The 24873-nt window shown below is 36.5% G+C and overlaps 1 protein-coding gene across 1 annotated transcript in view; it reads right to left on the reverse strand.

Moving 5' to 3' along the window:
* SYN2 (synapsin II) overlaps nt 1-22753 on the reverse strand; it is a 122296-nt gene extending 99543 nt beyond the window's left edge. The window contains 6 exon segments of the mRNA XM_009322014.1: nt 14377-14533; nt 16748-16750; nt 18344-18435; nt 20848-20905; nt 22454-22643; nt 22714-22753. Coding sequence (XP_009320289.1) covers nt 14377-14533; nt 16748-16750; nt 18344-18435; nt 20848-20905; nt 22454-22643; nt 22714-22753 — 540 coding nt within the window.
* Nucleotides 22754-24873: the final 2120 nt, after the last annotated feature.

The raw sequence follows: 24873 nt of genomic DNA on the forward strand, positions 1-24873 counted from the left end.
TTCAACATCTTAAGAAAAAACAAGACAGTGGAAAAAAGTTCTTTTAGCTCTTATTTTAGCTAGCTGAATTTCCTTCTCATTTACAAATTTTGTATCTTATTTTCAGCTCAAAGAGAGATATTCTCACGTACATATATTTACGGTTTTCAGATTATTTTTTTAAAAGGAAAATAGTGGGATTTTGCAACATTCTTTTTAACGTCAGCTCTTCTCTTTTCTACTAGGGATTAAATGCTTTCACATCTTGGCCTATAGATTGTTCTTCCATAAAAGAACAGGAGAGCGCCAGCTGCACTTTTTCTCCTCTCCAACAAAGTATGATATAGATAAGAAGAAATACTTAGTCAAAAAACACTTAATCCCTTTGATTTCATATAAAAGCTTTATGGGGTTTCATTACACTAAGAATGGAACACTATAAATTTGACTGCATAGACTGCACTGTAATTAAGCAGCACACAGTTACCAAAAAACACTTTGCCAACTTCATAAATATTTGAGTAATGACTTTGCTTATCACTGTAGATGAGTTAAAATGTGCTTAATTACACGCATGTCATCCTTGAAATGCTCAGATTTTTTCCTGAACAAACCGCACAAACTTTTTCCTCAAAGATAATTAGATATGATATTTAAAATTAATTACTCCAGATGGTGCTGTGTGTTACCTTTAATTCCAGCAAGCTTCTAATCTCTCTCACCAGACTGAAGGATATATATCATTGTCCACTCCAGTGGCGAATTTCCTGGTACACTGAGTAAGATTTTCATGCAACAAACTACTTCACATTTGCCTGTACAGTTGTTCCCTATCAGGGAAGTACCACTGAGCTGTGTATTATAAAACCTTCTCTGTCAGAGATTTTCCTGTATTGTGAGTATTCATTATCTGTGCTCTTTACAAGTTAAGGCTTGCTTCTACTGACAGTGGAAGAACTCCAACTGGCCATCTAATACTTCGTGGTAACAACTAAAATGATCACAAAATTCTCTGGATAGTCTGTTTCACCAAACCAGAGGAGTTGGCATTCTCTAGAACTAGAGAAACAGGAAAACTTTGACGGGTGAACACTTTTTGAATCTCTCCATCATAAAAAAACAGTGCTTTTAGCTGAGATTTAACTTTGACTGCTTTAAGGTGTGGGCACACCTACAGAGTGAAGAAATGTAACGCAATACCAGTTTACTTCTGGATTTCCATGTATAAATGTGCCTTTTACCAAAGTTATTAAATGTGTATCAGTGTTTGTGGGTGAAATTACTAAAATAAAATTTCTAAGTTTCTAATATGATCTCAATATTCAGTATTGCTGCCAGCTTTCTTTGAACATATATTACTTAAAAGCAGATGATGCAAAACAGTTCAAAGATCGGGTTGTTACGCTGATCAAACGTTTAGACAGAGTAAAAGTTTCATCCTACTGTATACTTAAGTCATTCCTTTGTAAGACTAAGAATTGATGAAAGACAGCTTTCCGGGGAAATGCTGTAGAGGTTCCTAGTATTCCTCTGTGAAATGCACGCTAGAGTAAATTATGCCTGAATATGTATATCGTTACACATGAGCGCGGATGGGGGCCTCAGCAATTAGATTTTCCCTTTCAATATACAAAGGGAATCTCCCTTCTCCCTATAACGACCTGCAGAGGTCTCTTGTAGGGTCTGTAGGTTATGAAGCTGAAAGATGAGCTGTTCTACATTATAAGCTGTTACATTTCTATTATAGGAAACTAATAAAGAATACGACACATTGACTTTTTTATCCCCTTCAGGTAGCACCGTGAAAAATGTCCTGAAGTCCCTTTTTAGGCTGAAATGCCCACTTTTAGGCTGAGGTTCGGAAATGTGCTGGTCATTCCAGAAAAACATAATTGCCTTGGAAGAATAAGAGATGTTCAAAAGCACAGACTAAGTACCCCTAGCACAAACATAGCAGGGGTCCTTGGTGGCCAACAGATTGAGAGACAAACATTGTAGACCCTTCAGAGGGAGAAGAAATTAAGCAAATGTGTGGAAGGGGCTGGGAGGGTACATTTGACACATGTACTCGGTGGGAGTCAATTTACTTTAACCAGGATTCTTCACTATGCCCGTATTTTAAACACAGTTTCAGTATTTCTCTTTGTGGGTTCTGATTTTTTTTTCTTTAAATTACTATTATCTGGGAAGTATCTGTGTTACTCTTTTTATGCTCTTCGTAGTATTTGTTCTTTGTTGCCATTGGCTTACATTGCTTCTATTATGCTTTAGTAAACATGAAATACTTTTCCAGAAGGCTGAGTACATACACATTTGATTTGCTATTTGATACCTAATATGAGAATCAAGGGGAACAGACCGCTGACTGTAGCTTACGTACCTCTTTCTGTCAGCAGGAGCTGACAGACAACTTCATGAAAGCATTCAAACTTTCAAAGTCAATTCAAAGTTTGACATGGCAACTGAACAATGAAACATCGCCTACAAATCGGTTTGGGCACATTAACAGAAAACAGAATACAGAAAAGATGGGAACTGACAAAAGAACTTGATGTTCCTCCAGTAGTTTTCCATTATTACGATGCAAAGCCAAAGACAACACAGTTGGACTATGAATGGAAAGATAACTTATATGGACCCTGCATCATAATTCAAGTGGTAGTTTTATAACACAGATGAATTGTTTCCTAACCCTTTTGCAGCCCAGCCTCACACAGGAACATGGTGACGATCTCTGCCTCACCAAGCTGAGCTGCAAAACCCCACTGCATTTTTTATTCAAGTCCTGATGCTTGACCCATCACTCTGGGACTAACAGCATCTCTTCCTTCCACCTTTGACTGCAGCTGATATTTCCTCACCTTCATCTCCAGCTCCCTCCCTACCCTCTAGGGTGCTTGTCTGCATCTGCTGAGATGGAGCTACTAAGCCTGGGTGGATTGTGCTGACCCTTCCCAGAACCATTTGCGTGTCTCTGCTCCATGTTACCCAGGCTTTCCAAAGGCATTTATTTGGCTTCTGCACCTCTCCTGCAGCATGAGTACTGCAGCCTGTACTGCCTCTGAGAGGCACATCTCTCCAATTGCTAATCACTGCTGTAATTAACTGCTGGAATATTTTCACATCAGAATTACATCTGATGAGATATACAAACCATTAAGAATTTCTACAGGATGCAAAAAACAGCCTTAAATAAAAACCTCATGCCCTTGGAAGAACTGCATGCAGAGCTCTTGCTTACAAATTACCAGAGTGCATCCATGAAAGGGGGGAGGGGGGGGAGTTTTCTACCACAGCTAGAAAATCAGGATTTAAAAAAAACCAACAACAACAAAACTAGAAGAGGATCATGGTCAGAGACATAAAAACATTTCATCTTGGCTTGCAAAGTTGGGTAGCAAGGCATCTGGCAATGAGAAACACCTTGGCTAATGAAAGAGGTGGTGACAAAATGTGTAAACAGTGAAGAAAGTGAGATTTAAGGAAGACATGTGGATTAAAATGAAGAAAAAAATAGCTATGAGCATAAAAGGTAGAAAACAGATCAAGACATGTTTGTTAGAAAAGAATTAGTGAAAATTAGTACCATGAGGCCCAGATCAAGAAGCGTTCTGGAACTTTTTATTTCGGAATGAAAAGTTACACAGGGGAAAAAAAGAAGTTTATGGAACTGAGTCACTCAAATAAAAGCTATGAGGACTCCTTGGGTGCACTTGGCAGCAATGAGAACGTGCAGTTTATTCCACTATTATGGGAACACTGAGTTCAGTGTCCTGTTCAAAGAAACATTTGTGCACCTGTTTATTTTAATGGGACTTGGGCACGTGCTTAAGCACTTCTCAAAAGGGTTTGGGGCTCACTACAATAAAAAGAGATTTTATTGTTTTGTGGGTTTTTTTAGAGATACTAAGATCCTGAGACTTTCCAGTTAAAATAGTAAGTTTTTATAAAAACACTGAATTCAATGAAACTTCACAATAGAGGAGGAAATCTATCTTTTAATGCAAACTGGGTTTTTGCAGATACAGCCCTCCCATATTCATTGTTAAGGAGTCTTGTAGTTAATGAAATTTTGTGCAGGTGTTCAGATGTGTCTGTATGAAGTTATCTTCAGAAACAAAGCATTATTTATGTACTTAACCACTGAAGAAAGAAGTAAATCCCATTTTAAAGCTAAACATATGGTTAAAATACATTTTTTCCCCCTTTCTCTTAAATTGTACATAGATGCAATCACGTGCATCTACAACTTTGTTCACAGAATTCAAACTCAGTCAAACTGGGCTTCTTACCTACACAGAACTTTCTGTCCTGAGATGCTTCCCTTATTTCAGCAAGGTAAGGAAATCTGAAAAACTTTTTCTCAAATGATCTACTGGCAAAGCTCAATGGTAGAATGCCATTCCCCAGACAAGACTGGCCAACGCGCTCTCTTTTAAGCCCAGCACAGAAAGTCAGAGGACTTCTCTGAGGTGGCTAGCATCCAAACAGTGCAATACTTTATAGCATTTTAAACTGCACCATAAACTAAAGAAGATACTTCACAGAACAGGTATGTTAGTTACTACACCTCATAAAAGAAACAAGGACAAGTACACTTTGCATCCATTTCACATGTGAACTGGAGCTAAGAATAGAAGCTAAACATAAAGGAATGACAGCAAGGAAATCAGATGGCAACAGCAGCACAGGTGGGAGTTTTGAAGATAATGTGGGAGAACAATACTTGTGTAGAGGGAGAGAAGGGATGGGAAGGAGTGGGGATTGCGATGGGGAGCCAGCACAATGGGAGGGATTTTCCTGGATGGGTGACAAATTCCTTTTTCAGGAAGGGGAGTCCAGCCCCCAGATTCTCCTCATCACTGAGTCACCATGGTCATATATAAAAGAAGCAGATATAATCTCTACCTAGATTTTGGCTAGAAAAGATTATCTTCTTAGGTACTTTAATGGGGAATATAACACACAGGTTTCCTTTTTCATTAAATATTAAGATTGCACAAGAAATCAAACTTAATTTTCATAATCTGGCCTTCAGTTATGGATATTTGACTTAAGCAAGCACAAAAGAGGGTTTTGGAATTTCAATACTGTAGCAGGAACAGCAGGTAATACGAAGGATATGAACGACAGCTTTACAGTCCTGGTTTTCAGATTAATCTTACAGCCTCTATTTAAATATAGTTTCTTTCAGTAGAAGCTAAGAAATGGTTAAAAGTCTGTTTCAATTTTCTGCCTCTAGAAATGTTCAATGCAATGAAAGTCTGTAATGGATGTCAAGAGCTCCCACTGCTGCTCTTTAGCGCGGAGAAGAGCAGGGCAAAGTGACAACAACCTAGCACAAAATTCAAGAATGCGGTAAAAAAATCTGAGTCTACTTTTGCATTAAATTGGCCTCATGGCAGCAAATACTGGTCAAAGCAAAATATATATATACACTCAGTTTATATATAAAGTACCTTATAGTTCAAGCAAAGATTGATGAATACAGAGCTGTAAGAATTACTTGCTGCATGGAACAGAAAACAAATCATCACCCCACTGAGGTATATTCATTATTTAAGAGTCTCTGCTTTTTTCAAGGAATTTCAAGAGAACTTACATATTTTAGGAAAGCAAAATCATTTAGCAAGACTGTAACACTCCCTTTCTGTTGCAAGAATAGATTAAACTTAAAATAGCTCTATAAAGAGTACAAAGAGGAAAACACACTGCTGGGTTTAATGTATTTAGATTTCTTTGTTATGCATTTAAATGAGTAATTATTTATGAACTTTGCTCCAATTTAATGTTAAAACTTGCTAGTAAATTGTCTTTTGACCAAAAAGCTTAAAGTGTTTTCACCTTCCTTCTGACAGTTTTGTGAATTTACTTTCAGCTCTCGCACTACAAATCCATCAACGTGTTTTACTTTAACTGGCAGACTGAGCAAAGAGGCCAAAATCTTCATTGGCTGACAGAGAATTAAACTACAGTTTTTTATGCTTAAGAAAGTTCTGCTCGGATCACTGCTGGAAGAAGAGCACATGTGGACAGTTTGTTCTCTGGCTGCCCTATAGATACACAGACATCTACCTTCACTATGTCTGTAAATCCAATACCTTCCTTACAAATAAAAGCCACAAAACTGTTTTTTTAGAAACACCTCTACCATTCATGTAAATACTTGCAAATAGGCAAATTGAATTTGTTACGGAGATTGCCACACATTATCACATGAAGCTGTTCAAATTTTACCACCCATGCCATTGTGTCCAGTGCCTAAGAAAGCGACTCTTCACTGCTTGAGAAAGAGACAGACAGCACCTGGCTTCCAGTCCTGAGGTGAAAGAAAGGAACTGCTCTTGCTACAGTAGCTTCCTAAATTAGAGGGGTAGGAAAAGGCCGTTAAACAACCTGTTTGGGTGGGCTCTGGCTGCCCAGTGTCCCCATCGTTATCTATCAAGTAGATCAATCTTGCCAGAATGGTTGAAACAAAGTTCAGTGCTGGGTCCAGGTTTCATCTAACGAAATATATAAAACTATAGCCACTGACTAAAATACAGGTCTTAACATTTCTAAGATTTATAATGTTAACAGACATTAAATTTGAACACCTCTAAATGTCTTCCCTACCTGAGTTGAAGCCAGATTGCCGGTATGCATTCTTTAGCCTTGACCTTCAACAAGATCCCCTCTGTCATACAGAGAAGTGCAATAACCAGCCAAATTCTAGCCAATTGTTCAGCATTACTGTACAAATCTTATTTTTGGTAATGAGCACAGAATTTTCTTATAGTGCAATAAATATTCAGTAAGAAATTTATAATTTCTTTTTTTAAAACAGACATGGAATAGCACTGAAAGGTCTCATAGATTTACAGCGAATAGATTTTCAAAAGTCTTTTCTTCTTGTGCACATTCATTTTATTTGTTATTCACTCTCCAGAAGATACTTTGACACAATACTGAAACTCATCTGTGTGGTAGTGTCTGCCTGTTAGCACAGCTTCAATAATTTGTGTCAACAGGAAGCTGGAATGAACAGAACTAATGTCTTTTATATGCTCCTCCCTGCAGAGTGCCTACAGGATTCCTGCCAGCGCCCCAATCTGTTGCTCAAGATTATTAAAGTATAGCTTGAAGGGGAAAAACACAAGAGTGCAACTTCTAACAGCAACACGTGAAGGAGGAGAAAACAAGGTGGGGGAGAGTACTATAATACCATCAGAAAGCAAGAAAGGGCAGTTAGTACAGACCTTCCAAAGAAAGCAAGGTAAGAAAAGAGAAATGAAGTGTTCAATAAGAGTAGAAAGATGAAGACAGATAAGCAGGAAATCATCTGCAAAAGAAACACAAAGCAAAATACAACACATGAAGGCATAGAATTACGTAAGCTTGGCAAAAGGACCAAAAAAGAAAAATGTCAACAAACTTGCAAAACAGTATTTGGCTGTCCACTCACAAACTGTAGGACAAGAAACAAACAAGAACTGCAAGATTTACAATACTACCAAGTTTAACAAAAGGAAAAGCCATAACCAGCCCTCCCTCAGAATGATTGCAGATGAGCAAGGAAATAAATTTTGGCATAACGAAGTGTTCTATGGCACTTCTCTTAAATTTAAAACCCTTAATAACAATAAATTCCTACAATGAAGCAAAGTCCCAGTGATCTTTTGAAGATATTTCAGTACAAGATGGGTTCACATCTGGAGCTCTATGTAAAAAATGCAAGGATCTTTCAGCTGTTTTTAAAATAATGCAGGTATGTCCATCTTCTGGGTCTTAATTCCACTCTGCCAGCTCTTGACCAGAACACAGTTCCTATTTTTTTCCTTTATTGCCCACATTACTGAACCTACGTAGCAGTTTGTCACTATGCCGACAGTGTTTACTTCACTTGAGGCCAAGCCTGCTCAGCACCCAGCTTTCCCATCCATGCAGTGACAGACGTCTCTTCACAAGCTGTTACAGCTATGCAGTAGCTTGACACGCTACAGCGGGCTTTCTACATCCCCTCCATGATTACATCATGTCAGTATTTCAAGCTAAATACAGACTCTTCCACCAGCATGGCAACAGCTAGTTAAGATGTTGTGCTCACAAATTTTTTTTGTAGACCCATTATTACGTTGTCGGTTGTGCCATCTCCTTCAACCAGATGTTGTGGTTTAACCCGGCAGGCAGCTGAACACCACCCAGCCGCCTGCTCACTCCCCCCCAGTGGGATGGGGGAGAAAATCGGAAAAAAGGTAAAACTCATGGGTTGAGATAAAGACAATTTAATAGGACAGAAAAGGAAGGGAAAATAATAATAATAATGATAAAAGAATATACAAAACAAGTGATGCACGGTGCAATTGCTCCCCACCTGCTGACCGATGCCCAGCCAGTTCCTGAACAGCGACCGCACGCCCCCAGCTAACCGCCCCCCAGTTTTTTTTTTGGCATGACATCATATGGTATGGAATAACTCTTTGGCCAGTTTGGGCCAGCTGTCCCAGCTGTGCCCCCTCCCAGCTTCTTGTGCACCCCCAGCTTCCTTGCCGGCAGGGCAGTATGGGAAGCTGAAAAGTCCTTGACTTAGTGTAAGCACTGCTCAGCAACAACTGAAAAAATCAGTGTGTTATCCACATTATTCTCATCCTAAATCCAAAACACAGCACTATACTAGCTACTAGAAAGAAAATTAACTCTATCCCAGCTGAAACCAGGACACCAGAGTAAAAGCGCAATTAATGTATCAGCAGATCCTTGAAGCCTCCTATACCAACCACTCTTACATAGCCTCCCAAGGCACGCTAACAAGAGAACAGATTTGCAGCCAGCTACAGATGCTGCTATGTTTTTCCTCTGCATTAAAGTAACCAGAAATGCTATCATGGAATTGGACTAATCTTATGAGAATTTTCTTTCTCTTCAATCATACACGCTTGGTCTATACAATTGCAGCAATTCTGTATTCTCTGCAGTGTTTAACTGCTTATCATTATCTGAACCTAGAAGTAGCAATCCAGCTGCTATAATGCATGTAATTAGTACGTCACAGTCCAGGTTTAACTGAAATAAAGTGTTCTATCTATAGCAGCCATGGACATTGAACCTTTCAGTCCCTAACAGATAAGTCAGAGTATGCATGTTTAACATACTCACCAGTTAACTCTACCTCACTGCATAATTCCACTTATTGGCAATCTGCTATACACAGTATGGGTGAAGAGCTAATAATCTGTGGTATTCCAAGTCTGCACCCCTATCACCAATATTTGCAACTGAAGCTAAAATCAAGAGCGGGGTTCAATTGATGTAAACACTTAAGCATGCAAATTTCACATAAATCTTAATAAGAAGTATGCAAAAGGATGCATGCAGGACAGAAGAAATTTTTAAAAAATTCAACCCAACACACTGGAAAATCGTGGGGTTTTTTAAAATATCATTTCCCCAGCCTGAATCATAAGCATGAGATTTTACCTATTACTGCAGCACAGCCATTATCATCACATTTTCCAGTTTCTAGCCTCTGCAATTACTTACTTTGCTTACCTACATCGTGTACTATTGGAACGATTACATACAATCTCATAAGCCTCAGTTAAGGAATATCTCACTTATTTCTTGAATGACATTTTCTAAAGGAAAACAGAGATAATAAAATATCTAGATTGTTACTTTAAATAATACCAAATCGTAACTTTGGGCAATTAAATATGCTCTTTTTTTTCTTTTTACTAGTATAAAACTTTCATATAGGCTTTACAACAAGGTTCTGCACACCATTAGACATGAGTATAAGATGGATCACGAATCCAATGAGGAAAGTATACATTTTCCCTCACCTTAACTCGATGTAACTGTAAATTAAACTAGGTAAAATTTTTATCTCATTTGAATGGGACAAGTCATGCACAAGACTATTACTTTGCAACATGACAATGCAATGAAACATTCCAACGTGGTAAGAGAGGGTATGAACCTTAAAATGGTTCCTCCACAGCTCTGCATACACTCACTAACAAGGAACTTAGTCTTTATTTATAAAACTCATGCTTTCCCCCCTAAGCAAGTAGCTTTCTGACATTCTTACTAGCATTGAAGTGAAATCCATCTCACAAGCCAGGATCATGAATTTTTCATGAGGTAGGTGGTAAGTATTATCACAGAAGTGAAATAACAGTACTGTAATAATTCCAAATCATTAACATAGTTCAGTTTGCAAACATCTCACCACACACATTCATTTCAATATTTTCAATATTTTCTTTGCCATGGTTGCTAGCATCCTAACTTTTCAAAGGGTTATATGGTGCTTTGAACTTTTGACATGGATTCAAGGAACTATGTATGTCCTGCCACCAGAAAACACAAGCTTTAAGACTTGTTTTCAGAAATGTTTTTAGTATGTTCCTGGCAATCTTCCCACTACACCCCCATCTTTCAGTAATACACCTCAGATCAAATACAAATTTGCTGACAGTCTATTGGCAAAGACATAGAAACCCATGTGTGTCTGTAGACACAGTACGAAAAGAGTTGTGCTGAAAAATTGAAGGCAGGTGCTTCAGTTTCTAACGCAGGGTGTGAATCTATCCTCAGGACTGAAAACAGACGCTGTGCATCTGGAGCTGTACGTTCTAAAAAAAAGCAAAGACCTGATACTCTGAAGAACAGTAATTGAAAAACCAAAGATCTTGTACGTTGGATTCTAACTCTCATTTTATTTGATAGCTGTTTTATAACTAGTCTAACTTTCCTGACTTACCCTCCTAGCTATTCTATACTCCTCCTGATTTTACACTGATGTAAGTAAGATCAATTGCCCATGACTAATTCAATAATTTTTCATCCCTTAAAGGCCCATTCCATTGGACAACCTATTTTTTTTTTTTCTGCTGTTACAGAAATTGCAATTCACTTCTGCCACTCAAATTTTACCTGCAGGAAAGTCAATCTATTTCTCACCAAGTAATAAAGATTGTTACTTATGGCTTTATCTAGAGTTCTGATTTCTAATCTTTCGTAAGGCTTTTGAACTTGCATTTTTTATAGAAATAGCTTTCATAAAAGTATCAGGTCATCTGTGTTAACAAAGGAATTGTCCAGAAAAGCATCCTGTACATGCTGTGAAGAAAGGGGGCTAATCGATGGTAAGTCTAAGCACACGCTTGCTTACTTGTACTACTGCAAAATTGACATGGACACTCATGACTGCTGAATATGCCTTCTGAAATTCTTTCTGACGGTAAGATGTACTTTATGAAAAGATACACATGTATGAAGTGGAACTGACTTTTTATACGAATGTTAAGACTACAAATAATATAAAATGTAATCGGAATTAGAGTGAATTCTAGTATTTAAGCCATGATGAAGATGACAGAAATCTAAATAAGAAAATGGTCTTAACTGCAGGTGTACAATTTCTGTTTCACCAAATCATGAAGTTTGGTATATAAGATATGAGACTGGCATGTGGTTCAATACCTTTAATCAGTGCTGTAAATGTTGAACTGATTTCTGATCAAGGAACTTGCAGAATAATTTTGCTAGTTTTCTCTAGTTACAGTTTAACTAAGTTTGTATCAGTTCACCTTAAATATGTGTCATCTTAACAGTGGGGAACACTGCTTGATGCACTGGCCTAAAGTACATCTAAGAGCACAGTATGGGCGTCAATGGTTTTTATGCTTAATGCTAGCATGTAGCAACAGATTGAGGAGTGCGCCCTAAAGCACCCAAAAATAGCCTACACTTTGCAGCAGGGATTTCACATAGGCAGGGTAGCGTGTATGAGTCAGGTGTAATTGAACAAGCTAGAAGACAATATTAGCAAAATCAACAGTCCCTGGATTCTGTTGCATTATTTGAACGTTCATGAAATTGGCTGAATGAAAGGATCAGTGCATTTTTATCCTCAGAGTATTTATTCTGGGCTTGGGATGAAACAGGTTTGCATGACTTCTTACACTGTTTACCGTTCCTAAATCTGATGAAGATTCCATGATGCTCTGGGATGAACATGGTTGTCTCTACATGTCCCATTACCACAAAGAACAGAAGTCAGGATATTCCAAGTTAAATGCCCAAACAAGCCCCCTCATGTTTGTACAGAAACTATTTTTGTGCTCAAATTAAAAGTCCACACTCGTAAGTAGGGTCCAACTAAAGTACAGTGCCATCACGTATTCAGAATGGGAACCGATCACACATTCGCAGGCTTCGCTTACGGTCACAGGTAGTTAAAACACAGAATTGAGGCCATTGGTGGAGCAAAGCATGATCATGTTCACAACACACGAACGCTGCCCACTCAGCCTCACTGTCCATGGACTTGCAGTGGGGGGCATACGCTCAGGCCCTGCTCTGTCTATTATGCACCTTAATGAAAACCACTCCAGGGAACTACAGAAGATAATTAAAACATGAAAGATGCTACTTTGAAATGTGACCTGTCTGACACTTTAAAATGTCTCTAGAATAGTTATTTCTGAGAGGAAATACCTAAGAGATGTGAAATGGACTCTTGTGGAGGCTGTGCAAAATTTGAGTATTTCAAACAAAACATATTTTGGCTGTCAGATATATAAATGCCAAGGTAGAAAAATCTCAAAGGAAATTAAAAAAAAAAATCATTCTTCTCTATGTTCAAATAAAATAAGTCAGCTTAAAAATATTTTCATTTCATTCATATCTAGGCTGAGACAAACTACAGAAATTTCAGCCAAAAAGGAAATTTTCGAAAAAAAGCAAAGATACAGATATGGCAACTCAGAAGAGAGCCATTTCATCATGAACTGTTATGTCACACCTTAAAAAAGCTCTACCATAATTCAAGACTATTTTTTAATTATTGTAACTCTAAATTCCTTTTAAGGTTATAAAACCTTATAAGCATAATACTTTATTATTTGTTTGTGAGGTGTACTGTATAGGACAAAAAAAAAAGCTATGGAACATGACACACAGGTAACCTTGTATTTGCTTTTGCCAGTTATTACAGTAAATATTCCTACAACTCCTAGTTACTCCCAGTTGTTATTATTATGAGAGTGAAAAATCAGCAGAGAAATTTTATGTGCAACAAGACCACTTGTAAGAAAGAGATATCTTTATTGGTTTGGTGGAAGAACAGCCATGACACTAATGCCACCAGAAGAATATTACAAGGAGCAATTATTCATTTACTTCTTATTGCATCATTATTGCATATAAATGTTACTGTTATTGCTTCATTGCCCAGCTTTATTGCATACAATGAATCACAGCATTAAGAAATGCCACACAGCGTAGAAAATGTGATGTATTAAAATAACGGATTCAGCAATGTACAATATGTATTCTGAGAAGTTATCTCTCAGTCTATCAATCAACTCTATCAATTATTTATTCCCCGCTGTAGTTTACTGCAACATAAAAGTATGATAAAATTAGCTGAAAGAGGTCTATGTTAAAATCTGCTGACAATTTTTTGGAGGGATTCTCATAGTTAGTGTGAAAAAATAAACATCTTCAAGGCAATAAAAAAGTATTATGGTAAAATTTCCCTTCGGTGTGAAAAATACTGACAACTGTTCTTTTCTTATCCAGACATCAGAGGAAGAAGTTAGGAAGCTTTGGCTATTTATAACAAGTGGTATTCCTTAAAGTTTCATTAGCTCTTGGGCAACTGGATACATCTATTAAAGGAACAGTGATTGCACCATTGATAGTCATCTTTTACAGCACCACATTTTAACTTGTTGGTACTAATGTTTAGTCCTCTATGAACCAAAAAGATCACCAAATTCTACCTTGATCATGACAAAGCATGTAATGAAAAACTGAATTGGCTTCTACACTAAAACTGGCAAATATCAGTGATTCTCCCGTGTACCTCGTTACTCTAGGTGTAACTGAAAAGACTAACTCCTACCCCATATGCACAAGATCATGAAAAGAGCTTTCAAATGAGGAAACGAATAGCTTCAGATTTCCTTGCTAAAGCATAGCCCCAAAAATTTCACAGGCATGAGGAAAACACTGGCTAAAAGTCTGTTTAAATTATGTTCAAAACCACAAATATGAAAAATATTCTCAGCTTGCTTTTCCCAGACAAATTGTGAATAAACACACTTTCCTCACTTGAGGAAGTACGTTAGCAGTGGATAGGCTTTCCGTTAGTTTCCTCACTTATTTCATTATTTGTACGACAAATATTTTTTTCTCTCTGTCTCCACACTGCCTACACTGGCTCTTTGAAAAAATTATTTAAATATCTTAGTTTACTTTTTATTCCTTTCACTATTGCTTCACTGCTCGGCTAAGTAACCTTGCAGTTTGATACTCAATATGCATGAAAAGGAACTAAACAAGCAAACAAACAAAAAAGTCACTAACTGTTTTTGCACCAGAAGAACTTTTCGGTACATCACTTACCACCCACGGTTTGTCACAGAAGTTATAGATTGATTCCAGGGAGTTGACGCTTGGGATGCCTGCGTACTGCATTCCAATGATCAAGTTACGGAAATCTTCATTTTCTGCCATACTGAACGAATGTTGCCGAACAAGGACAAAATCAGGCCTGAATGACCTAGCAAGGAAAAGATACGTTGCCAATAGTCAATGATCAAATTGGTTTCCCTTCAACAGCAAAATCTTAAGAGGGAAAAATGTCTAGCTGATGGATAGAGAAGTTCTAACAGAACACCCAAAACAAAGGTAAATGCTACAAGACAGAAAGAATTAATAGGGCATTATGAAAATCTATACTGTATCATTCTTAACCGCCGTTCAGAAAACATCAGCATCCAGTCGATAATGTGACTCCATTAAGAAGAGAGACAAATTATCATGGCTTTTCAGGTTGTTTTCCCACTGAAAGATAAATCATATATATAAATTCTGAGTATGTTCTTAGTTTATGTACACCAGTTCCTGAGCAATGACAATCAAAAATGAAGCAGGCAAATGTCTCTGCCAGAAACTTAAGCTTCTTGGGAACGATTTTTTTTTCACAACTGCTGTCAAACTCTTTTAAAGACAGTAAGAGATGAGGCAACCTCACTACTCGCAAAAGGAATCATACCATACTTGGAGATAATCACAATTCAACTTTTGATCAAGACACTTGTCAAAATTAATTTCTATACTTACAGCTGCACTTTTTTCCCCTCTTTCTGTCTTGTATCTAATCAGGATTTCCCCTGTTGCAACCTCTGTGGCTTCTTCTCCTATCACCACGCACCTTTGAGAACAGTCTGACACCATCTTCACCTTACTCAAACCCTGACATTTAGTTACTGAAGAAGGTTATGGAAAACAGAAGACATAATGCAACAGGACAGAGCCACCAGTACAGGGGCAATTCGCTCCTAAACTTGACTATTGAAAGATTTTCCTCCTTATTCAAATTTTATAGGTGGAAAAAACACTGACTAGCTTGAAGCTACCAACCTCCTGAAAGAGGTACAACTGTGGGGTAAATTAAATTCGTGTAGTAAACTAGTGTAATTATTTACATGCCTTGCATAAATATAAGCTGTATACTGGAGTGAAAAATTCCGAAGGTTATAAAATGATTCAGAAATCCTACTCTAGTAAAACAAAACAAAACCAAAATGATTAAAATTCATGTTAAAATTGCTTAAGCAGTTTTGAGATTCCAGCCTGAATGCAGTAGTCAAAGCATATTAGCTGGATTCTTAAAGTTGGCTTTCAAATGTAATGCATGATTTGGCAAAAGCAACATTATAAAGATTTGCTGTCAAGAGTCATTAAAATGGCACTGTAGACCGATGACCAAAACTTGTAAAGAAATGCATGCCATTAGCAAGTTTCAAAAAAATATTTGTAGCATAGTTCTGAGAATTTGTGATCTAGGTTTCATGGTGGTGCGCCAAGTGTTTGAAACAAGGAAATTCAATTTACTGGCACAGCGTGAGTATAATACTTGGAGGACTAATGATGCCTTAATCAAAATTGCAGACCACTCAGTGAAAGAAAGAGACCCCCTCTATCGCTTAAAATAGTGCTGAGGGGATTACACATCATCTCAAACACAGCACTGTGTTTTTAAAAAAAAGAACAGAAATGGTCCTTTAAAATAACAATTTAATGAAACAATTGGGGAATTGGGGGAATGCACTTTAAAAAAAAAATTATATATTTTGCTTTGCAAAAACTCCTCAAAGGGACATGATACATTTACATAATTGTTCTAGTTCTGCAATTACTGCTGGACTGAATGACTGTGTATACAAAAGAAGGTCATGGGAAAAATTTTAATCCTGGCTCAAGCATTTGTAAGATCCAAAATCTCAGCATTATGTAACATGAGATATCATTTTTCATGGCTTGATTTTCATTCACAAAAATGAAACAAGCAGGTGCCTGTCATACAGTTTTTTCCTCCTAAACTAAGGCAGCAAAATTTTGTCATTGAAATTTCTATGATTTTGCTAACTAATATTTTGCTCATAAATCTATGATACAAGGTCACTTTGGACCTCACATTAGTAACACATAAGACTTTTCATCTCAGTATTCAGGCCTTTTTCATAATATGCTCATAGTCCATATTCAATATGAACTTTGATACTAGTGGGCCCAGCATTTTCTCCCATCTCTGATAGTTGAGACAGACAGAAATAAAGGAACACGGCACACATCCTATTGTCTGACCCATATTTAATGCTGCATTTCAAATGAAGTTTCTTATCAACTGAAAATGTAAAGTAATATCTATCAGTAGCTCTTAGCGACACAAGAAGCACATTCCAAGCTTCAGGCAATAAACTTCACAAACCGACTAGTTTTCAAAAATATTCTGTATCTCCGGATAAGTTACCATAGAAACAGAGACTTGCTGTCCCATCATGTCTGCATACCCTTCTCACCAGAAAGCATGCACAGGTATGCAGATATCTTAAACAGAGTTGAGTGAAATTTGTCAGGTAGTTCTATTGGGTTAAATAAATTACCCATAAAACTGGTAATATTATAAAATCCTTTGTCATCTCATTATTAGAGTTACCTGATGACACAACAAGATTTCTCTGTTTCTTAACATAAGTAGCAGTTTTACCAAGTTTCCTCATAAACTGCAAATATACATCCTTGTAGATGCTATTTTCTGGAGGTTCCCAACTCACATTAAATATTGACATGTTTTGATGCTAACTTGGCCTCAATGTTCTTGTTTTGTTTGGAAAATTCTCTACAGAAAAGCCACTAAGGCTAAGAAGCAGTGAACAAGATTTCCTGGCTCCAAAACTTCTATTGTTGGGAAAAAAACCCCAAAAAACTAAAAAAATCAAATCTCTTACTCTTCTAAGGAAATAATGTTGTGGATTTGGCATAAGTGGTTGTTGTATTAAGCTGCAGTATTTTTAGAACACATAAGATTAAACAGTTGTGAGTGTTAAAGCATAAAGTACACTTATTTTCAATATTTTTTCCCCTGATTTTTTTTACATGAATGAGTAGAAATTTTCAAATCTTTTATTTGGACGGATGTTGTGCAAAAACACTAAGATACAGGACATGCTGTATGCTGTCCAGCTCCCTGAACTCTTACTCTTGCCTAAAGATAAACGTAAGCAGTAGACTACCTGGTCACTGTTAGTGGCTTGATCTACCTTTCTGAATGCAGTTGTTCAGCCAAACAATTGCTACACTTAACTCATACGTAACTGCACTGGCCAAAATAGGAGTAATTCCCACAAATTAGATAAAATTTAGGACTGCCTAAAATAATTTTGCTAATACTTACTTAAGCTTTTACTTTGCCCAGACGTACCCCTGTTTTCTCCCCTTACGTTTACAGGGCTGTTGATGTCCTCACTGAAAAAGAATGGTAAAATTACCCTGCCTTCAATTGGAATACTCCTTTTTGGACAAAACAGCCTATTAGGAAATCTCAGGCTTTTAAATTGAAGTCTTTTAAACAGACAGTGATATTCCAGTAACTATCCTGAGAGAAGTGCTATGACTTGGCGTGCTTCAACAGAAAATATTCAACACTGGATATAAATACTGCTCATCTGGAAAGGTCTGGCATGTACAAAATCACCAAGACTCTCTTTATTTCTGAAGCAAAGATAAGACCCAAATCAATAATCCTAACTCCCAGTCATTTGTTCTTTACACTAGACTTCATTCCCATCTTAATCAAATCCATCTTTCATGTGATCAAACTGTCGAGAGATTTCCTTCGTGTCACAAACAGGACTTACTGCACTGATCAGATACTTTATTTCCTACTCTTCATGCCAATGACTGAGGTGTGTCGCATCAGTCAAAATCCCTATCGCACATACACAAAAAATCATTCAGTACCTTTCACATGCATACATTATGCCATTTATTGCTTTTTGCTGTTATTCTATTTAGTTTTTCTTACCTGACAACTTTAGTGCCATTTCGAAATACTTGGATATCTACTGCATAATTGCCGTCAGCATGGGCTATCAAGTTGATTTCTGAAAATTCTGCCTATGAAAAGAAGACTCACATTAGTCAGTCTGGTTTATTTTACCTTTTTTTTTTTCCTAAATCCCTTCTTTTAATTATTACTATCTGAACTGCTGACAGTATACATTTGGAATATAATGAGCACTAAGAGGATATTAATCCAACAGTATTTGTCACGTATGACACATCACATTTGAATAAATTCTAATACAAAGAAAGCAAAAAGTAAAAAACTTTATGAAAAAGGACTGTGAGGCAAGTGTATTTTCTCATTCATGTCTGCATAGAAGCGTAGAGATTATATTTTTGCTTTGTATGGTGTTATCAAAGAGATTAACACAGACTCAACAAACATTTTCATAAAGCTTTGAAGAAAATAATACAAAAGCAATGTTAAAATAACTATGATAAATAGAATATTTTCTTATAGCATTTAGTGTCTCTTCATATACTCTACCCCTTTCTATTTCCTTTATGTGCATTTACTCTTCATTTTAAAAGATCTGGTGCTAATAAACAATTGACTCGCAAAATTCACAAATAAAGACCTTTTTCAAAGTATCTTCTCACACTGGAAACGTGGAATTTAAAAGGAATCACTTCCATACTCTGAATCTACAGTTATTTGAAAGGAAAGAACAGGATGTTTTTCATTTATCCACAGTCTTTCATCAGCTTAGACTCTCAAGGCACTTTACAATAACATTACACAGCAGAATAATTGAAATGCAGCCAACTGTCTTCCAGTGGATAAATAAAAGCGTCTTTGCTATCCCAGACACTAATACAGAATAGAGTGTGTCAGAATTCTCATTAGCCTCCTCTTGAAAAATGGTATCACTGAAAGTCTTCCTAAGTAAAAATCTGTGTAAGGCTTTCAGAATTTAGCGTTCAGTTAAGGCAAGTGTTGACTACTCTAACCACCATTCCAACTCAATGGCTTAAGTATGTGCTTGATTTCAAGCATGGATGTCTCTTCATTAAATCCCATATGCTTATATACTTTCTTGGATCAGCATTACAATGTCCTAAACACAAGGGGCAGTTTTGAGATTATTGTAAAAACAGCGCAAATGGTGAGAGATTGAAATATTTGTATACATGCTGACAGTGTTAAAGAATCATTTAAAAACTATTTAATCTGAGATTGACAACTGATCTCTCTAATTAATAAATCATGTTAAACAATCACAAGGATTTCACAATATAGATTTTGTAGTTAAAAGCTTAGTAACATGACAGAAAATATTGTATGTTATAGAGAGGTTGCTGTAAGTAGCATAAAAATAATGCTCTCTGGTACAACTACACTAAAGTAGTTGTTAATAACTCTGTACACGATTGTCACAGTGTTAATGTGTTACAAAGTGATTAGCAGGGTTCAGAAACTTTCAATCTCTTACTGATTAAAGGTAGTTCTGGTCCTACAAGAGACCACATGAAGAAAATTCTACACTTACACAGAGCTTTTGTTAACATTAAAGAGACAGCGTGCATGATGTCAACTGCATGGTCTAATCTAGGTGTAAATGGTATTTTGGGACAGAATAGCTTGTCTTCTTTTTCCTGTCTCTCCCTCAATACTCCTGAAGATCCCTGGCAAAGCTTTCCATGTTTCCGAGCCAAGAACATCAGCAGATATTCAATGGTGTAAAGAATGGAGCAAAGCTAGATGCTGTACTATTACAGTGAATTTAGATAAACTGAATCCACACAGCTAGTGATAGTTTTCCCTCACTCTTTGAAATTCCAATGGCAAAACAATTCAGTTTAAGTACTGAAGCTGCTTACAGTAGCATTTGTTCACAGAATTCAAGATTGAAAAGCAGTGAAAAGACTTATTTACTTCCCTAGTTTCAGATATATAAGCTCAAATAAAATAGCCAGAATTGTAACGCACCCTGAATTATCTCTCCATATTTATTCAGTGCTTTTTTTAAAAAACCCACATGCTAGCACTGCAACCAGAGTGTATGTATATTCTTAAGTGAAGGAATTAGTGATACAGAAATGCAACATGTAATTCATGTTGTGTCTTGGAAATTCACAGTCTCTAAGCAACAACTTTTGAATACGGTATGTTTTCAATGTTGTACAAATTATGGTCAGAATTCTCTAAGAAAAGCCACGTTAGAATGAAACATAATTAAATCTTTGAGTGTTCTACTTGTGAGGTTTTTTTGAAGTACAAAGGACTATTTATCTATCTATACATAGATGCATATAGAATCATTTAGGTTGGAAAGACCCTTAAGATCATCGAGTCCAACTGTTAACCTAACACTGCCAAGTCCACCACTAAGCCATGTCCCCTAAGCGTCACGTCTACCTATCTTTTAAATACCTCCAGGGAGGTATGTATTGGTACATATATATGTATTTGTATAAATACACACATATAAAAATAACGTTCAGATTATGTCATTTAGTTACCTGTTCAACCTTTATGTCATATTCTCCATGGACCTTTTTTCCACGAAAAGCCTTGGCCCTGCAGCAAAAAAGGGAGAGAGAAAATCAAGGATATATATATCTGTAATCAGTAGCTACATAAAAGCTTCCTGTATGACCTTCAGCATCTTGAAAAATACACATATATACTAACTGAATCTACCTACTACACATACACAATTCTCCTTCGACATCCTTGTATCCTTAACATCCCATCACGCAGTATTTTGTGATAAAAAGCGTACATAATGTGATTTTCAACATTAAAGTGTATACTATGAAATATATATTTCCCGATTAGTTATTAATATAAAATGAGTACCACTAAAAAGATGCAATCCTGCTCTCATTAAAGTCAACAATGACAGTGAAAATTCAGTTCAATGTGAACAACACCCTAACAACCACTCATGTTAATCTTTATCTGCTCAGCTTATTTAGAAAAACTGATTTATTGGAAACACTATGCTTAGAAACTTTATATCGTTTTTAAAGAACATATCAGAGGTACTGGAGACTGTTCTCCCCGAATTTGTGAGTGCCTGATTTACTAATCAGTTTTGCTTTTTCTAGACTATAACTTGAGACAGTGTAATTAATCTGAAGGAGAGTTTATGAGTAATTACTATGCATCAGGATTGCTGTGATAAAACAGAACTGAATTCAATGATCCAGTCTCCCAGGCCTAACAAGCAGACATTCTTCTAGGAATCTGTCCGTTGTATGCCTCAGGCAGCATGTATCTGCTTTGGAGTAAAGGGGAATTAAAAAAAAAAATTAAAGAAATTTGTTGATAAAAGGGACCTACTCTAACACTTTGAAGCTGGAAAAGGGATACAGTGTCAGTCTCTCTCTGCACCTTCTTTGCTCAAGCCAAAGCTTAGAGGACCTTTCCCACTTTTATTACATGCAAGCAAAAATCCGTTGCACAATCCAAAAACAGAACACCACAGAACATCTTCTCAAGTGTTAAAAAAAAAAAAGTAACTTTGTCCATTTTGGACATCTGACAAAATCTTATTATATTAAACTAATCTACCTCATCAGTGAAAGTAATGTCTACTACGTATTAAAACAATTCATTATTGCTTTTGGAAAATCCTTTTCCCACTGAGGTCCAGAAGAGTTTCACCATTGGTTTCAATAGTGGGAGAACCAAACTTCATAATAATCAACGGAAAACACTGCCTTTGGCAACATATGTCTTAAGGATATCTTAGGTGTCATGGATAACAGATGGTAGAAAGCAAAGAAAGTGTTTATACTGAAATGGCATACGAAAATATTGCCCAACAATTAATTCTGTACAAATACACAATTGGTAAGAAGATAACAATGAAGAAAGCATTTGCATTACTGGTTTATACTGTTTTCTTGTAACAAATACACATGAAATATGAAGTTTGAAATCCATCGTTTTATTACAGGAGGTGCATACTCAGCAAAATGTTATCAAATATTTTTGCCAATAGCTAAAGTAGCAGTTAAATATACTGTATTACAAGTCTAACTTCAAGGAGTACCATTCATCACTTATTTTTCTTTCCAAATTTGTTCTGAAATTCCATATGGGGAATATGAAAATTACCTCTTGACAACTTTGAAGATGTCTCGACATGGCTTAAGTTTTATAATGCTGTTTATATTGAAGCACCAGCTGGACCACGTTAATCTAATAGGTGCAGGAAAAGCAAGGACATCTGTATTACTCTGGGAGAAGTCCACAAAAGCCAGACCAGAGAGGAAGGTATCATGTTCAAAGATAACACCACATCTGCCTCAGGAGAAAAGCAACCAATTCATAACAACAGACAGCTTAAATGTCTTAGTTGAAAAACTAAGATTTACCACTTCGAAAAATATTTAAAACTCCAATTCTGATCCCCATGAGCGCTAAGTCCATTGCACATATTGGATTGTGCTCAAAACATTAGTTAATTATTAATTAGTGAGATGCTATTCCTTTAAATTCAGCCTTTCTACTTAAACATCATTTAGATGAGGCAACCTTTAAACAACTGAACTCTAGCATAATTCACATTTCAACAAATGACTTCAGCTTTGAAAACAAACAACAATATTAAGTACCGAAGTTAAACAATCTGGGGCTTGTAAACAAACATGACATTTAAACATTTAAAGAGACTTAATTTCAAAGTACCTTTAACAACTTTTTTAAAAATGTATAATATTCAATAATATTCTCCAAATGTTGAGCCACAAACCGCAAGAATTTATCTTGATATCACTAAAAAATAACTTACAGCAGAAAGTCATGACTCGGTCATTTCAGAACAATCTCTAAGAAATTCTTAGCATGAGTCTGCTGTGAAACAGAACCTAGTGTTCATTTTATTTACTGTACTTAGGAAATAGAGTCATGCCCTGCTTGAATTGTTTCCTATTTGCAATATGAGACATGTGCAATCCTATCATAAAGACATTTATTACATGCTTAAATTGATTTTTTTTTTTTACTGAGGGGAGACAGGGAACAAAATTTTTTGGTGTTATTGATTTACAGAATTTCACCAACCTGTAGTCTGTAATTTGTGTTATGCCTTACTACTCTTAGTACTGAGCATGGAATACCTGTATATCAACTCTCGGAGCACCTTCATAGAAAATAATGCTTTCAAGGTCAGGATCTCCAGGCAAGGCATTTGAGAAGAGTGTGAGGTTAGCTGTCAGCACGAGTAAAGTTAAAACAAATACGCCCCCCCAATTCAAGTAACATTTGGCTGCCCATTGTTGATGATTTCTTCCATTGTATGTAGGGAAGAGAAGGAAAGAAAGCGATACCATTATTCATCTGAAACTCACTGTGTAAAACAGTTGCTTTCCAAAGCCTAAATGTAGAGAAAACAGACAGCTCCTAATAGGAATGCTGCCTACTGGAGTTATTAGCATGACCTCTTATAGTCAGAATTTTTCCAAAATATGTGAAGTATTTATGCATTTCTTGCTTCACAATTCATTTTCTGGATTAAAGTCTTGCACACTTAAAATTAAACAACTATAGAATATACAGTTGCCATAGATGCAGCCTAATATGAACTCATACTACTTACTGAACTTTGGCAAGGACAATGAATGAAGTAGTAATCACTAAAAATGGTTCAAATATATACAAAAGACCTGAAATATTTCCCTCAAACTACACAGCATCTACATACATTCCCGCAGTATCTTACTATGCCATGAAAACACTGCGATTTTATTTCATATAAACGAACAAAATATTAAAACTGGTGCTACTTTCAACTGGCAGCAAAAGCAACAGGAAAATCATTTGCTAACATGCAACAGGTTTATACTTCTTCAGTTTGCATTCTTTAACACCGCAACGCAGAGCTTATCAGCATTAAAGTCAAAAGCACGCGTCCACCAAATATGTGGGGTCCAGTCCTGCAAACCACTGCTCACATGTGTAAGTCTCCTATTTTCACAGCACTGCATACCCTTAAACACTGCAATTTGCACTTGTCAATTTAGTGCAGCACTTGTAGTCTGAGTTCTGTACAAATACCATAATGTGCACTGGAATTAGTTCCATTTGAACACTGATTTCCGGGCATGTCTGAACAGTGAACTGAGAACTAATTAGTGATCCTATCAATAAGAAGATTATATGCTCAAAAATAATTATAGTGCCAGTTTACTACAACAAGGGAAAAGTTTGTTCATCATTTAGAACAGTAGCACCCCCTAGAGTACACAAATTGCAGACTGTCAACATTTAAAAACAGCTAGCATTAATTTACTTCAAGCAAGGTAGAGAGAGAGAGAGTGTGTGTGTGTGTGTATGTACACAGTAGTCTCAAATAACTGGTTCACTGGAATTATCATATGCATGTAAACATTTTGGCAGACTACTGACACAGAACCAGCCACATTTCCACAAACTTTAAAAGTGTGGTACACTAGCCTCAGTGACAGAATAGAAAATGTTGAACAGAAAGCAAGTCCAGTCTTCAAGTTAAAATCTGTTTAGAAATAACTAATTAT

This window comes from Pygoscelis adeliae, unplaced genomic scaffold (genome assembly GCF_000699105.1).
Source record: "Pygoscelis adeliae isolate BGI_AS28 unplaced genomic scaffold, ASM69910v1 Scaffold304, whole genome shotgun sequence".
In the NCBI taxonomy this organism is placed as follows: Eukaryota; Metazoa; Chordata; class Aves; order Sphenisciformes; family Spheniscidae; genus Pygoscelis; species Pygoscelis adeliae.